The sequence below is a fragment of the Chamaea fasciata genome, unplaced genomic scaffold, assembly GCF_029207755.1.
Source record: "Chamaea fasciata isolate MVZ Bird 193981 ecotype frontalis unplaced genomic scaffold, bChaFas1.0.hap1 SCAF_7, whole genome shotgun sequence".
In the NCBI taxonomy this organism is placed as follows: Eukaryota; Metazoa; Chordata; class Aves; order Passeriformes; family Sylviidae; genus Chamaea; species Chamaea fasciata.
In genome coordinates, this window is record NW_027094092.1 from 26,792,884 (window position 1) to 26,803,954 (window position 11,071).

General features: G+C 39.1%; 1 protein-coding gene across 1 annotated transcript; it reads left to right on the top strand.

The window, feature by feature from the left end:
- The first annotated feature begins 1,037 nt into the window (after window positions 1–1,037).
- Window positions 1,038–9,079, top strand: LOC136291750 (photoreceptor outer segment membrane glycoprotein 2). The gene is made up of 3 exons (XM_066186886.1): window positions 1,038–1,618; window positions 6,083–6,329; window positions 7,738–9,079. The coding sequence occupies exons 1-3, from the start codon at window positions 1,038–1,040 to the stop codon at window positions 8,002–8,004; spliced, it is 1,095 nt and encodes a 364-aa protein (XP_066042983.1). The 3' UTR covers window positions 8,005–9,079.
- Window positions 9,080–11,071: the final 1,992 nt, after the last annotated feature.

Consider the following 11,071-nt stretch of genomic DNA (forward strand, 5'->3'; position numbering starts at 1 on the left):
GAATCACACAACCTATTCCTGGCCAGTACAAATAGAACTGAGTCTTTCCAACATAAACACATGGGCATGCTGGGATTCCACTACCTTTTTAAAGTGCACTCTGCAACAATCTGCTTACCCAATGCTAAGCTTCACTGCAGCTGGGGATCCTTTACCGGGTCAGTGTAGCCCTACTTCTGTCCAGCTTGTCTGCCTGCAGGTGTTTTTCATATTGTTTTAGCTGATAAAAGTTTTATTCAGTAATAGCATCCAGTAACTTAGAAAATAGTATGCTGCTTATACATCTCTATTTCCCCAGATTTATAGGACTACATTGAACTGTTTATAAATTTCATTGTATTAGTGGAATTAAATGCCTGTATAATTATATAATGCAGAGTTTTATGGTACAAAATCACTCTAATGAGAGTTGCCAAATTGGGAACAAGACAAGCAAGTTTTCTGGAGAGGAAAGAAAAAAGGAAGGCTGTATATGTGTTTGTCTTGTTTCTTCAACTTTTGAACACAAACCTGACCATAACACAGGTATCTAAGAATATTAAATGCTTATAATTGTTAAAAAAATTCAGGCAACAAGTAGAAGGGAAAGACACTGGGACACTTCTGAAGGGAAAGACAGCAGACCAGTTCTCTTTTAAATATCAGGTCTGCACAGAAAATTGGTTGTGACAAAAATTTCAAAGGAATCCAGAATCTCTGTTCATACTTATTTTTATTTATACACTTATTTTACTTTGTTCACACTTATACACTTATTTTTAATTGCTCTAGTTGGTCTTTAGAATTTATTTTTTTAAGTGATTCACATTGTAACGAAATTCTAGCAATAAATTTCACTGGGGCACTCTCTTGGCAGGATTCAGAGTGCGTGAGGCTGTACAGGAAGTTCTTTCATAGGCTCTATAAATACCTGGTCAAACAGACAGTAATCTCTGTCCCTCTTCTTCAGATTTCTACTGCACGCCTTGGATCCATGCTCCTAATCAGCTTACAAGCTTCCCTTGACCTACGCTTCTTTTCCTAATGCGCGTCTGACTATGGCTGTCCTCAAAGTCAAATTCACCAAAACCAAGAGGGACAAATTGGCTCAGATCTTATGGATCCTCAACTGGGTTTCAGTAGTGAGTGGGATCATTCTCTTCAGTCTTGGCCTCTTTCTGAAAATAGAGATCAAGAAGCGCAATGAAGTGATGGCAAAAGGGGACATTAACTCTGTCCCCAACATGCTGATCTCTGTAGGGGTCATAGCATGTATCATCAACTTTCTGGGTGGCAAAATCTGCTATGACTGCTCAGATGCAAACAAGTTCTCTCGATGGAAACTAGTAATGCTGCCATACATCGTATGTACCTTCTGTTTTACCTTCTGCATCCTGGTGGGTGCTCTCATGTGCTATACTATGAGGAACGAGCTGGAAGAATCTCTCTATCTGGGACTGAGGGATGCCATTAAGTTCTATAAAGACACAGACATACCTGGGCGATGTTTCTTAAAGAAAACAGTGGATTTGTTACAAATCGGATTCCGTTGCTGTGGAAACAATGGCTTTAGAGACTGGTTTGAAATTCAGTGGGTATCTCCTCGTTATCTCAATATGGCTTCCAAGGAGGTTTTGGAGTAAGTATTTATCAGTCACAACAAAAAATTCTAGGAGAAAAACTTTTTGAGACTGGAAAGCCCTTTTCTCTGAACTTTCGTATCTTAATTAAAAAAAAATGTAGAATGACCAAGTTACTCACAAAATACGCTAAGTACATGCATAATCAAAAGTTGCCTTTTGCTAAGCCTTTAGGGATGCTAAGCAAAGCAAAGGTGTATCTCCTTTTTCAGTGCAGTGAATTAGCTACCTCAAGATTTTAATTTCCTTTACAGTGAGCTGCTAACAGTAAGAAAAAAAGGACTGTACATTGCACAGTCAACTCTAAGCCCTGTAAGACCCTTCTTCTTCAAGGTATTAGACTTTGCAATCCCAAGTTCAAATCTGGATGTTCACATGTGAGAAACTGCCAAACAACATATACACTGCATTAAAAAGCAGAAATCACAGAATTCACAGAATGACTAGGTTGGAAGAGACCTTCAAGATCATCAAGTCCAACCCAGCCCTAACACCTCAACTGAACCATGGCACCTAGTGCCACATCCAGTCTTTTTTTAAACACATCCAGGGATGGTGACTCCACCACCTCCTCAGGCAGACTATTGCAGTACTTTATCACTCTTTCTGTGAAAAACTTTTTCCTAATATCCAACCTATATTTCCCTTGGCACAGCTTAAGACTGTGTCCTCTCATTCTGTTACTTGCTGCCTGGAGAAAGAGACCGACCCCCACCTGGCTGCACCCACCTTTTAGGAAGTTGTAGAGAGTGATAAGGTCACCTCCAAGTTTCCTTTTCTCCAGGCTAAACAACCCCAGTTCCCCTTTCTTTTTGGCGGTGGTGCTTCACATGATGTAGCAACTGTGAAATTATATGCTCAAAAAGAAGAGTGGTAATATGTCGTACTTTGGGACATGAAAGAATGAGGCAGGCAGCAAGGAGGTCTGCAGGAAAGTTCTGTATTTAATTTTCTGACTTCATCTTGTATACGGTTCTTTCAGAATACAATAGATTGGCTACATAGGTTGCCACCTCTTTGACCTCGTTGGTGAAGACCACCATCAATCACATTTTTTATCCCAGAGGAGAAATCTGTAAACAGATAAATTCTAAAAATATACCTTGTTTTCTTGAAGCTGTGTGAGAACAAAATGCAAACACTGAAAAGCAGGCAAAGTTAGGGCAACAGTAATACTTAAAGACAAGGTAAAAAATGAAAACTTGCAAAAGTAGACAATCCAGTTTGTAGTAATTCTTCTAAAGCTGAAAAAGGTCTTCACCGACAAGAGAGTAGTAGCTTTGTATTCCCAGGAAAGACAAATACAAAGAGCTTGACAGGCATTTGTCAAATGCTGCATTTTGTTTAACTCAAAAATCTGTGACAATAAAGCTAGAGGAAGGGAGGCCAAAGGTCTTAATTTTACAAAATTCACAATTTGAAACTGCCATCATAGCAAAGTGTATATGGAGAGCTGCAAATATACCAGAGGGCAGGACCTAGGAGAATACAAACAAGAGGGCATCAGCATACAGAAGACACTTGTCTGTGGAAATAAAGCAATAAAAGCATTCTCAAGAGAGAAGTCAGAAAGTGTCACACAGAACAGACTGACCCAGAGCTGTTTTAAGTCTTGGGTCTATGCTGAAAAGTGACATGACAACAAAGACGGTCCCCAGGAATTTAAGAGCAGTAGCTTAGTGTGAGGTCAAAAGTAAAATATGCTGCATTTTATTTCTGTGAGAGAGGCAGAAACAGTAATGTTTCACCTAGGGTCTTAACTAAGCTGTGTTTTCTTCTGCAGGCTCCTCACCTGTGCTCTGCCATTCTTTTGAGAACACACTATCAGTTAGCTTTTGTCCCATTTAGGCAGAAGGTGACAGTGAAATGTGTGTGAGGAAAGTAATTCCTGAATTTCTTTTACTGTGGCTGGATTGCTTAATTTCATCTTGACTTGCAGAATCCAAGTTGGTGCTGTATAACAAAAATACACCATGACTTCCAAAATCTGGTAGTGAAACATTTGATATGAAATCATTGGAAGCAAAGCCCAGCTGGGAATGTTATGAAAGGATGGAGAAGGAATCAAATCTTTCTTGGTTTCAACTTGTACTCTGTGTCAGTTAGTAGATCAAGAGGCAAAGCAGGTGAGATCTGACATACTGTGAACTCACATGTAACCTTTACAAAACCAAACTTTTCACCTTCCTGCAAAACGATCTCCTCCCCCCTCTTTTTCAGCTCTATTGCCAACACCACAATTTGATGAGGCATGGAAAGAGTCAGTGGGAAGGGTAGGGACACAAGGCAGGCTACAGCAGTACAATGCTACCATTGCTTTGGTTGGGTAAAAATCATCTTTGCTCAAAAGCCAATTTTTGCTTTACAGTACTCTAACAACTTTGAACTGCAACAGCAGATAGCAGTGAATATCTTGCTCCACTAACTCTTTTACTGAGGTCTTTCCTTCTAACAATACCAAGATGCTATTAAGTGATAAGACACAAATTGAATAATTTTTAAATTTGCCACTAGCAGAGGAAACACAGTGACAGGAGGATATTACCCAATTCTGGTAACTGCTACTGTTGGCAGCAGAAAGAGGATTTCTCTTTATAACACATCCAGAACAAAAGAAAATATTTAAATTGATGCTTGGGATCAAAAGAAAAGCTTAAGACCCAGTTTAAAAGGTGGGGTACTATATTTGGGTCATTAAATAAATATAACACCCTGAAACATAGAGGGCATTTTGCCAGCCCAGGTAAGATCTTCCCTGTCACAATGTGCCAGTCTTCCTCTCCTCTACGAGCTTTCTTTTCTCCTCCCACACTGGAGCACTCTGCTTTGTGCCTCTCTGGCTCCTTTCCCCTCCAGTGCTTGGTTTTGCCTATGCCCATGACATGGCTCACACACTTCAGTCTACCTTCAGTGGATTGTTTGGACTCTTTTGCATTGATTCCATTCTGTTGCCATCACCAGGGATATGATGGCCACAAAATGAAAAGCTAGACTTGAAAATGGAGAAAAAAATCATACCTATCCCACTCCTGAGTGGGAAATGGCAGATTAACTTCCTGGCTTGCCTGGAAAAATCTGGTTTTGAGAGAATTTTAAGTAAAACAAAACACATTACAACCCAAATAAAAAAGAGAGGAAGAAAAGGACAAGAAACAAAAAAAGGAGGTTGTAGGTTAGCAGGCTCACAGCAATAAAATAAAAGCAATTACTCTGCCTCACAGCACTGCCACAAATACTGAGCTTCCTAGCAGCTTATGTTTCATTTGAAGGTTACATTTAGTCCCAAATTCCAGATCAAGACTGGACCACAGTGTTTCTGTTCCTTCTCTTCACCTGATGAGCTTCTTGTAATGATTTCCTTCCCTCTCATTTAGATTAGCTCTTGTGGAACAGAAAAATACTATTTGCAAATATAATTAAATGAGTAAGTTTTGGAAAGTATTAGAAAATTTACTATCAGCGAACAGTGAAAGCTGGATATCTAAGTGAAAGTTTTCTTTCATGTATTCCGGCCCCCTTACAAAGGATAAAGGGCCTGGACTTGATAAACCAGGGCATGGTTCTCACCCATGGGTCTGTCTCAGGAAATCAGCCTTTTCCACTGAGCATGAAAATAGATACAAGCTTAGAGGCTGCTTCCCCAAAGCGTGAAAGTCTCCCTCAGCATCTTACATACTGTCCAGTTTCTGGAAAATCTCTTTCTCTGAAGAAAACGGATGCCAAGGATTCATTTAACTTCCAGAAAATCTTGGTTGAGACTGTATTCTCTTCCCATCCTATTTTTTTTCCTATTCCTCTTTATCTTTTTTCTTTCACCACTTGTTTTCCTCCTGATTTTATAGAGGAGGGAAAGGAATAATTTTTAGCAATAAATACATTTCTTAAAGTTACAGAAAGTGAAGTTACAAGAAGTAGAAACTCCCTTGTGGATTAGTTGCAAAACATGTGCTGGAGCAGCCCCTGTAATGGGTACAGTGACAAAAGGCCAGCAGATGATTTCCAGTGGTTCCTGTGGCATACAAAGTTGTTCCTGTATTAGGATCTGTTTCATGGAACAACTGCGTTGAAAAATCAATCCAGAAGTAGTAAAACACGGGATTTCCAGGTATGTAACTTCCATTAGAATTCTACCAAGATAAACAAGTTCAAAAATTGTCTTTAGTGTTCAGCACAAAGATACCTAAAAAGGCAACATCTACCTGAATGCCCAACTCACGTCTTGTGGCACAGAATGAAGAACCACATGAGGTACTGTACTATACCACACTTAAACACAGCAAATCCAATATTCAGTTTTCCTGCAGTAAACAACTTTTCCAGTTGAAAGTATATCCTCATTTTCCTTTTGTTACGTTGGAGAGGCCTACATTGCAGCAGAGTTGTGTTACTTCCTTTTCTAAAATCACAGGCACTGCCTGCTGCTGACACCAGGTTTGTAACGACCAGACTTTGTCCTGTTGCAGCCGTTTGAAGAGCAATGTTGATGGGAAGTTCTTGGTGGATGGAGTCCCCTTCAGCTGCTGCAACCCCAGCTCCCCACGGCCCTGCATCCAGTACCAGCTGACAAACAACAGTGCTCACTACAACTACGATTTCCTCACAGAGGAGCTCAATATCTGGATGAAGGGGTGCAGAGAGGCCCTGCTGGATTACTACACTGGTATCATGAGATCCATTGGCATTGCAGCATTGCTTATCTGGTTGTTCGAGGTAAGTCTCACAAAAACGGTCTCTATCAGATTAGTCAGTCTTCTGTCACTCTAGGATAGGAAACGATGACAGTGTAACACATGAGAAGGGCCTCAGGAAGCACTTCAGGAATGTGGCAGGATTACCTTTAGTAAAGACAGCTTTCCCAAAGTCCACAGAGCAGAGGGAAATCTTGTTGAGAATGAGAACTATCAGAAACCGAGTATATAATTCTGTGTATTTATAGGGCTTTTGCAACAGAATATAGTATATTGCCTTCCCTGATTTATTTATGGGATCAGATATGGGATGATACATGCAGTGACACAACTGCAAGAAAATTTGGTGAGAAGGTCTGACTGTTGTTTTAACAAATATATAAATTATGAGTAGGTCTTTGGCTCAATGCGTTAATTTTGTTTATAATTGACCATTTTATTAATATCTTAAAGCCTCCTTTTTATATTACATAGTTTCACCATATAGACAGTATTTGCAATCGTGGCATATCATCCTTTTAAAAGTAGATTATGCTGCTGGTTATGCAATCAAAATAAGTGCACCACAGGCAAGCTATGTGCCTGCAAAGCTGCCGTGTTCCTTCTGACGTCTGTAGAATTCTCTGGATGTTGTCATCTGCAAGTAAAGGACCCCTGCAATGGTATAGGCTCCTATACAGTTTTTTTACCTTTTTAATTAGTTTTAGTTTTCTGACTATTACTCTGTTGCACAAATATTAGTATTGTAATTAAAGTAGTTCACAACAGTCCTCAGGCAGTTCTAGGTGGGGTTGTGGTGCCAGAAATAACAGGTCTCTGAAGCATATGAAAAGCTGTGAGCCAGCTCTCTGTGCTCCTTTAAATATTGACAAGCTGATTTTGATTCCAACAGAACTATGAAAGTGGGGCTTTCACCTAAACTCAGACATAAGCCTCTGCTATAGGCCATCCTTATTAATTTTCATGCTTTGGCATGTAGAGGACACATATGGCTTACAAGGGAATGATTAAACCTCCTTGGAAGAAATATAGATTTAATCAATGTCAGTGGAAAAAAAATCCACTGAAATTAACATACTACAAGTTTTTCTTTCCCAGTGACTGATGGTTCCATTAACTGATCATCCATTCTACATCAATTAGTTGCAGTCTCTGAGGCTAGAAGGTTCATGAGTAATTTTAGGTATTTATGTACTAATAGCATGCAAGGGGGATTGCTACCTGAAGAATGAAGAATCAATCCATCTCTCCCTGCTACCTTTCTTTAAAAATTTAATTAATTGGAAAAGTGGTTAGATATATTGATGGGATAAAGAGTCTGTCTGCTTTACTCAGTTATGAGGCCTGTAAATATACAAGTCAGAAAACTGACATAGTGATAGGACTGAGGCTGCAATTTCAACTGTTTATCCTTTAACTGTTTCTTACAGCTCTCTGTACTGATTGGTGTCCGGTACCTACAAACAGCCATGAAGAATGTCCTTCTGCTAGGAGATCTGGAGGGTGAATCAGATGGTTGGTTACTAGAAAATAGTTTTGTGGAAACTGCCAAATACAACATTAACATCATTAAGAACCTCGGCAAAGCCAACCAGATCTCCACTGTCTCAGGCATGAATGACCCCAACATTAACATTCAAAACACAGACTGTGACAAAACTAATATTACAACAAAATCTATCCCTGCAGCTAGGTAGGCAAATCTTCCAAGAAATGACATCACAACTGTAGCTTTACTCTATTAAAGTCCTACAGTCACCAGATTTTAGCTGGTGGGGAAAAAAAAAAAAAGGTAGAAAAACTAGTAAAACAACTGAACAAACCACAGACTGGTGACAGCTCCAAAAAATGCTGATACTTCTTTGGATGGATGTGTTTTTACCTGTGAGATCCCTGATTCTCAACACTGCACAGAACTTCAGGAATTTCCCCCATTTTCTCTCCTTTACAGTCTTCTATCATAGTCTGAATGCATCAGAATAACCATTACGCACAAGCAAATACTTCAGACAGGATGGGTCTACACATACTAACATACAGATTAGTTGAATAGGTACCAAAGAGGTTTGTCATTACATCTATAAAAATCCCAGGAGCAGGGAAATCCCAAAAGAATTTACTACACTGGATAAAAAGATTCTTTACAAAAAAGACAAAAAACCAAAATGAAGATTCCGTTGGTGCAAGTTGGGAAGCGGGAAAATTTAACAAAAATATACACGTATTACAGCCTAAAATAACCCACCAGGTACACGAAATTCAGGTGAAGGCAATTACCATGAAAGTATTTCACTTGTTTTTCCCCAAATGCCTGAAGTATCTTTTCATTTCCCCCCCCCACCAATAGTTTAGAGAAAGTGAGTTGTCCCACATTCCTGAAAGTCAAAGGATACAGCTGTAAGCAGTTATTAAGAAAACTAACTGCCAGCTTGTGCAGGGATATTTAAACTTCCAACTAGCATGTGATAGCACAAGTTTAAAAACAAGTAGATACTTCCTATGAAACAAACACTGATATTCCTAGATGCTTGAAAGCTCCTCGTTTCAAAAGCACTTACCACACTGATCCAGGGGTGGGAAGGTAAGGGATTATTTGGAATCAACGATGGCAGACAAACGGACAGCTCGCGCATCACGCCCCTGGTACAATGTTCAGGAGCTTTGTCAATGCATGGAGTGAAAGCCTTCAATGCCCAAAACAACTGTAGTTACAGGATGCCCTATGACTGTAATTGATCACTAATAGTCATCAGGAAAAAAGCACCAACACAAAACAGAGGTGGAAAGACCAAATAAAATATTTTACTTGTTACTGCTGTGAGTGCATTCTTTGTGGATAATCAAGTAAAAGAAGTTTTATCACTGAAATATTTGAAATAGAACCATTCCTGCTTTTGAAATTGTGCAGAGTAATAGTAAAAATTTCTTTACCCAGCACTGTTGTATTCCGTAACACTAGAAAAGGCAAAAATTGTACTATAAGGATATATCGTAAATAAATTGTGCAATGTAATAATCCATAGTGCAATTCAAGCAGGCTATGTGCATGACCATAATTTCAGCTGGAATTCCTTCACTGCCTAACATGTTAGGCCTACACTTAAGTATGTTAAAACCCCTTCAAAGAACTAGACTTATAAGCAGAAACTTCCTTCTACAAGAACTGTTAATTCTTCCCTTTGCACTGCACTCACCTGTATGCCTACTTCTTGTCTTCACTGCATTGCAACCACTTTGCCCAGTGGGGGATTAAAACCTAACTGGGGTGTAATTCCTTCAGCCATTTCTGAGAGCCAGAAGTACTCATGAGCAGCTCTGTAATTAGTTGATACAGGCTGGAAAAGAATGAATATGGAAAGTTGTAGTTCCTGGAGAGCTCAAGGAAAAAGACAGTCATGTATTGCAAACTAATCAGATTTTGCATGTTTTTTCTTTAAATACAGTGTATTCTTTTTTCAGATGAGTATGCGAAGTGTCACCTGTGCCAGTTAATAGCAGTCATTTCCTCAACACAATTTTATTCTATTTTTGGTAAAACAGTCCTAGACCTCAGTAAGTAAAGCTTGCAGAATTACAAGAACTATCAGTTTACTCTTTTAATAGCTTCCTACTTAATAGATTTGTCAAGAATCTGCTCTGAAAAAACAGACTTGGAAGGAAGAGTGAACTGATCATCCAGCCTCAGCATCTCTGTACAGACAAAGAAATGTCATCCAGCAGTTGCTATAACACATTACCACAAAGAGCAGAGGTGTAAGTACCCAGCTGTATCCAGATACACAATTTTCTCTGGCCCCCACACAGCTCATTTACTTGCGTATGAAGAAAACACATTTTACCATAAAAGACTAATAAGCATTTAGCACACTAACATCTGTCTCTCAGCCAACTGCCCCAAACTGCAGCGGTGGAACGTGATTGATTTTGAAATTAACTTAGATTCAGCATACATCTCACAGGGAACAGTCCTTGTCTGACCTATTACCAGTAATTACTTAGTTATTAGACTGTTAATTTCCATCCTGTCTAGGCATTCAAAGTCTCCACTGATACGGATGCATTACGAAAAGATAATAGCTCATTTCAAAGTATCAGGATAAAATTTACTTTTGTTAATAAATGCTTTCTTCTTTGCTTTGTATTTATTGATTTCCTCAGAACGTGGAAGTGCTATACCCTACATATCCAGCTTCCTTCACAGCATCTGTCACAATAGTTTGGGTTTCCTGGAGTATTTAACACCAGAGGCACTAGATCAAGGAAACAAACTCGGGTACCAGCACAGACTCCACCTTTAATTCTCTGTAATTTCTATAGACAAGAGATAGCATTAGTGAGCCAAGCCTTTAAGCTGGGGCATCTGCTCAGATACAGAAATAAATACCGTTTGGGGGACACTTCTCATCCTACTTGTTACTAATGCCTAATTCAGCCAGAATTTTTAACAACACAGCAAATTCCAGAGTAAGGAACTCCCCTATGCCTACAACTATTTCATTATCAAGTTCTTTAATTAATAAAATAAAATAAACACTGTAATGCTGAGTTTCTGGTGAAGGCACAGTGAGAATTTTTTCACAATTTTTTTACAGTGCTGTTCCTTTAAAGCTTTCTTACTGCCACTGAAAACACTTGTTCTATGTTTATCCCAGAGAAAAAACAGTAAGAAATATAAACATGCAGCACATTTAGGATTTTGTTAAAATGAACATAGCTCAAGCAGGAACTCTAGTACCTAGGGATGAGCATCTCAGTACTTGCTCC

Bases quoted from the DNA above. Each gene is read 5' to 3' on its own strand.
- LOC136291750 (XM_066186886.1), top strand. From the start codon at position 1,038: ATGGCTGTCCTCAAAGTCAAATTCACCAAAACCAAGAGGGACAAATTG. The intron at 1,619-6,082 runs GTAAGTATTTAT...GTCCTGTTGCAG, and splicing joins GCTTCCAAGGAGGTTTTGGA to CCGTTTGAAGAGCAATGTTG. The intron at 6,330-7,737 runs GTAAGTCTCACA...TGTTTCTTACAG, and splicing joins TGCTTATCTGGTTGTTCGAG to CTCTCTGTACTGATTGGTGT.